The sequence below is a fragment of the Carassius gibelio genome, chromosome A18, assembly GCF_023724105.1.
Source record: "Carassius gibelio isolate Cgi1373 ecotype wild population from Czech Republic chromosome A18, carGib1.2-hapl.c, whole genome shotgun sequence".
NCBI classification, from domain to species: domain Eukaryota; kingdom Metazoa; phylum Chordata; class Actinopteri; order Cypriniformes; family Cyprinidae; genus Carassius; species Carassius gibelio.
This window is the reverse complement of record NC_068388.1, coordinates 12074174-12080001: the sequence shown is the minus strand read 5'-3', so window position 1 is coordinate 12080001 and position 5828 is coordinate 12074174. Positions and strand designations below refer to the sequence as shown.

At 36.8% G+C, this 5828-nt stretch overlaps 1 protein-coding gene across 2 annotated transcripts in view; it reads right to left on the bottom strand.

Moving 5' to 3' along the window:
* The window catches only part of LOC127934404 (repulsive guidance molecule A-like), a 47451-nt gene extending 42523 nt beyond the window's left edge, over nucleotides 1–4928 (bottom strand). The window contains exons 1-2 of one of the 2 annotated variants that reach the window (XM_052531777.1): nucleotides 4411–4928; nucleotides 1612–1727 (exon numbers count right to left, since the gene is read on the bottom strand). In XM_052531777.1, coding sequence (XP_052387737.1) covers nucleotides 1612–1727; nucleotides 4411–4424 — 130 coding nt within the window. In that variant the 5' untranslated portion in view covers nucleotides 4425–4928. The remainder of the gene's footprint in view (nucleotides 1–1611; nucleotides 1728–4410) is intronic. The other variant, XM_052531779.1, reaches the window with a different exon arrangement.
* Nucleotides 4929–5828: the final 900 nt, after the last annotated feature.

Sequence of the window (5828 nt, the reverse complement as noted above, 5' to 3'; positions counted from 1 at the left end):
AATCTTTGTTGTCTCAGTTACAAACACATCTTCCACCTACCAGCCACAAAGGGCATTCATCATCCATCTGATAAGAGACAATAGGTTAATTTAAGATGTCAACGACTAGTGCTTGCATGATTGCCTTTTGTTTGGGGTTAAATAACTTGAAAGAAGATGGGACACCGGGTGTAAAATCAAACCGCACACTATTTACAACTAATCAGAGCCTTGACAGAACAAAACAGCACTTATAAATTCCATTATAGTGAGATACACAGGAATTAATTATCACATTTGGAAAACACTGTTGACCCATAACCATGTGGGAGTGCCTACACTCTTCTACACACATTAGAATTTTCTTTCTGCAATATATACATTGTAAAAAACTTAATTTATTAAAGTAAAATAGCTGTATTTGTATTATTAGATTTTTTAGAAGTGTCTAATCAAAAATGCAGGCATATAAACGCTTGGCATTGAAAAATATCAATAATGGTCACGATAAAATTTTTATTTTAGATTTTTTAAAAAAACAGAACACCAAAAAACAAGTAACTTCAAGTGACAGCAACTGCAAAACTAATCCATGCCACAGTGTATGGTGGAAAAATAAGTATAAATTTAATACAGTGGACATCAAAATATTACAGTTAATCTATAAAAAGGACTAGTGTAATGCAGACAGAGATCAAATCTGTGATCCAAAAAAAAAAAAAAAACACTTTGCCATTACAGTCTTTTTCTACTTCTGTTCACTGTGAAGTCAAGGCATAGCCTATAGGCTACCGTATTTACAGTAATGTAAATGCAGACTAATCTTTGAATAGAATTGTGAATACAAATTTAATCTATTTTATATATATATATATATATATATATATATATATATATATATATATATATATATATATATATATATTAATATCTATGCAGGTATATATACAGGCAACTTCTGACATTTCCATTTAAGGACTTACGGTCATCAAACTTTTTAAAGGCTATACTGTGCGTGTGAAATGGTTTTTTGGAAATGTTGGCCCCACAAGTCCAGCGAAGACCGATATGTGGAGGCTTCGCTTCCCCTCCCCCAAACACAACAGCGCGTCTCCGCCAGAGCTGTGGGAAACACTGCGGTAGTGCAGCAGCAGAATCGAACCGAACCCTCGGATCACCACGCTCTTCTCGCACGGTTTAAACAATGGCTCTAAAAAAACTAAACTCTAGCTCTGCATACATTCGCCTTAACTTTCTCAACGCGAAAATGTTTAGATTTAAACGTAACACCTTCAACTTAAATGTGTGTAGCGTCAACTTGAAAGTTATAAACAACATTATTCAAGCGTGCATAATAAAGGAATGCGCGCTGACAGTGTTTTGGAAGATAAGTAACTTTTGCCAGCCAGAATTGGGTCATGACTAATCAAAATATATCTAACTGCGTTTAGTTTGCTGATAAGTAAGAAAGCATGCGTTTGTCTGCATTATTTCATCATTAATTTCTTTAAATGTTTGCTGTTTTTTTAACGATTAGGTCATCATTGCTTCGACGATTCAACTCCAAAAAACATATGCGTGTCCTTATTTCCAGTCCTAAAACTCGAATTAGATTAAAAAGGTTTTTCTTACCTGCTGGAAACAGACAGAGAAAGAGTACAACGAACTGGCAGACGTGTAGCGCCGATGGTCCTGCTCCTTTCCCCATAACCATCCATCCAGCACGGGACAGCGCTCCTCTCCTCTCCCTATTTACACCAGCAATGTGAGGAAAGGCGAATTAGAGCAATGCTGCGACTTTCCGTTCGATTGAAAGTTGCTGAAGAACCGCAACATAACAAAATCATGCCGCCCGCCCTTCCGTCGAACAAATATCGCTGCTTTTTGTCAGGTATTCTGTGTTCACACATTCCCAACCCTCACTAGAAACGTGCCATCAATTTTCCAGTTCGCTAGTATCAAGAGGGTGCAGCCTACACCAAGAAGTGCACCAATAAGAAGTCACTGTTCCGCCACCAACCCCTGACTAGTTTCAAATTACGCCTGGGCTTTGAAAAGAACTTCACCCGTTTGCCATGTCTGCGAGCTCAGGAAAGTGAACCCATACTTGTTACTTTTTAATAAATAGCTGTGTTATCGTTTCCTGAGCGGTTATAGGCCTATGCATTTTCAGTTTTGCGAGAATCAAAATGAGAGTGAAAATGTATTTCTTAAGTTCTAAAATTACCTTGGTAATTAAATACCACTTACTTGAGTCTTATACACAAATTCACCAATTAGCCCATTTAATCCCATCTGTGCACAATAAGAGCTGATGTACTGCACACACTACAAATGAAAGTGCAGATGGTCTTGCTTTTATTTTTGCATGGCTGGTGTAAATAGTAACATGTCCAGAGCTGTATAACTAGGCTACCATATTTAGTATACATAATAATTAAAGCCTCTTTTATTAATGTATCCAAGAAGATTGCTCTGTCTGTCTCATATAAATCATAATCACAATACATGACGGTGGTCACAATAGCCCCAATTTGAAGAAATAGTTAACCGATTCATATTATATAACCTCGGCTAACAGTACATTTGCAAATACATCAATATATCAACAATAAATTGTTATTTTCATTATAATCCAGAATAAAACACACTTTCAATAAAAAAAATATATATACATACATGCATACATACATACATACATGCATACATACATACATACATACATACATACATACATACATACTTACACATGAATTTACAGTCTATTTCATTAGACTGCCCAAGTATTATACATGCTTACCTATATAGCTAGGTTAATGGGTTAAAGCAGGTCCAATCCAGGGTCCTGAAGGGCCAACATCTTGCAGAGTTTAGCTTCTCCCAACATGCATAGCCAGAAGATTCTAGTAGTCCTGAAGATCTTGATTTCTGTGGTCCAGTTGTGTTTAATTGGGGATGGAGCTAAACTCTGCAGGACAGTAGCCCCCCAGGAGCGGAACTGGACACTCGCAAAAGAAAGAATTAGTTTCTGGTTAAAATTACATTTGGAATTGATGCTTTATTTGTACAGTAGATTGATTTTAGGAAGAAGTCCAAATGGAAAGATGCTTCTTTTCAAACCTATTCTTCAAAAATGAAAGAGAAGCCCATACCACCCACAACTAAACTGCAACCGCATACTGTTTGATCACCTGTTAGTGTTCTGTCTCTGACAACTTAAATGCACCCTTTTTTAAAACGTTTGAAAAACAACTGCCAATATGTGATCAGGTGTTCCTGTAGCTCAACTGGTAGAGCATTGTGCTTAAGCAAGTGCAAGGTTAGGGGTTCAAATCCCAGGAAACACATGATAGTAGAGAATTGTTAGCCTGAATGCAATGTAAGTTGCTTTGGATAAAAGTGTCTGCTAAATGCATAAATGTAATGTGACCCCAGTTAAGAGATCTACAAACTCACGTCAGTGCATTTGCTTCATTAAGTCCCCCAACAGATGACCGGAACAAGATGCACTACTATAAAATGTGAAATATTTATAAAATACATAATCATACTAGGACTACTTTTTTATTTGTGCACATACGAGATGAAGAATGAATGATGCTTGCCCATCTATAAAGTATAAAATCTATTAATTAAAGTAATCAATCTGATTATAAAAGTCTTGTTGAGATTTTGACAGGTCAAGGTAGGTCCTAAAGAAGAGGAGGGAATGTGTATTTGTTAGGGCAGGCTATGTGGTTTTGTTTTTAGTGGTCAGCTGTTGCAGTCCAACAGATGGCGCTTGCACAGTGGTGGAGAATGAATGCAACCCGTTCTCATCAGGGTTGCATGATATCTCCAGACTCAGAGATGCGTCCTAGTGTATAAGGGTTTGAAAGAACCACTATATTATTTACAGTTCAACTGTGATGTCTCCATTTTCTTTTGAAATTAAAGATAATTTATTTGAGGTACTTAATACCAAAACATGACATTATGATATGTATCTTTAGAGAGAAAATATAGCCTAGATGGTGCTGTGAACCCAACACAGAGGTTCTCTACCATCTGTGAGTTTAATTCATCATCTCTGTATGATTTCTAGTGCAACAGAGGCTAAAATATTAACATTTAGACACAGCAAAATAACACTAATTAGTGACAGCAGCATAACAACAAAAAAATCCCATTAAATCCCTCTATCCTAATAAGGCTAATGCAAAAATAGAATAATGTATTTATTCCTAATATTAGACACAATCCTTACATTTAGATTAGCACTGTAGCCAAAGAACTCGACTACTTGCGATGCAGACTTTTTAAATCAAAACTATATAATGCAATATATGATCTCTATATCATTTAAGAGGGGATCTTCACTGTTAAAGTAACCGCTGCAGATTGTTTAAAAAAAAATCAAAGCTATTTGTTAAGAAATCACTCAGAACCCACCTTTTTGAATGCATGGAGCTCTTCAACACTTCTGGGTTTTGTTTCTTTGCGGAACCGGGATGAAGCTTGCTGGTCGAATCCGGACTGAAGCGCGTGCACGCGTGCTTTGTATCAGTAATCCGAAATTCTTAATTAAGTGTATACATCGTTGTAAAACTAAAGGTTAAGCGCCGCTGTCGTCCCTGCATGATGTCCCTTGGTTATCATTTAGGCTTATTATTTCAAAGGCGAAATGGGTTTTTATCTAAACGCTGCTATCTACTTGCGGTGACTGATGTTATTTTCATCGGTGTCTTGATCTGGAAATGAAGGTATGATCCGTCAACCAGTTTATCGAGATACAGACGATAAAAAAGAAAACCTCGGAAACGTTTTCGAATAAACAGTGTTCTTCATTTTGCAGTGGTATTCCCAAGATTTCTCTGTGGCTCTGAGGACTTGAGTAGGAAGAGCCCTCGGGGCAGCAGTGTTGATAGCGCTGGCTCGTTTCCTCGCCTCAGTGTTGTGAAATGACGAGTTTGAAAGTGTGAGGCACAATGAACCGCGCTGCTCTGTCCAACTCTCCACACTGTCATAGTCAACACATGCGTCTGTCTGTTTAACCATGCTGTAAGATTAACGTTAAGATTATAATGTTACTGGATTAGAAAGAACACATTTTAAGCATTTTCTGCCCGTAATTTAATAAGCGTGTGTGTGTGTGTTTGTGTGTCTTAAACATCTAGATAATTATATCTGCTACAACTTAAAGTAGTTTCCAAATCTATTACTTAGGCTATCTATCAACTGTGTAGATGAATCTAATGGTGTGCTGTTCATCCATCCAATTACTGGATGGTCTTTAACACTAATAGAATAGTCATGGACATCTTAAATGTTATGAATTTAATGTGGTCAACAAATTAACATGTGCAAAATCACATGTAATAACCAATATTTTGAGTGTGATATTGCTTCAGTATATACAACAGCTGTTCACAGTAGGCTATATTATATAGGCTATATAAAGAAAATAGATCCAAATAGAATATATATCAGAGAGTGACTAGTCCTTATTTGTTCTACTACAAAAAAAAAAAAAAAATGCAGAGGCATAACGCTTTCAAATAGTAGTACCAAGGCACACCGACTGAAAGCTGGTCTGGGAAAGATTATATAATGGATGCACCATTATATACTCTTTCCCAGACCAGCTTTCAGTCAGTGTCAGTGGTTTCCCCTCTCTCTCTCCAATTCAGTAATCACGCGACTCCTAAATTTGTATTTTTTTCTGAATAAGTAATTACTTAGCACCCATGTGTAACATTTATGTAAGCCAAACATACTGTATTCATCACGTTGTCGTGTGACCTATCAGCGTCAGTTGTGTCACCTCACTGCTATTCACAAATCCTCTCCCAAGGCCTCGTGATAGTAAA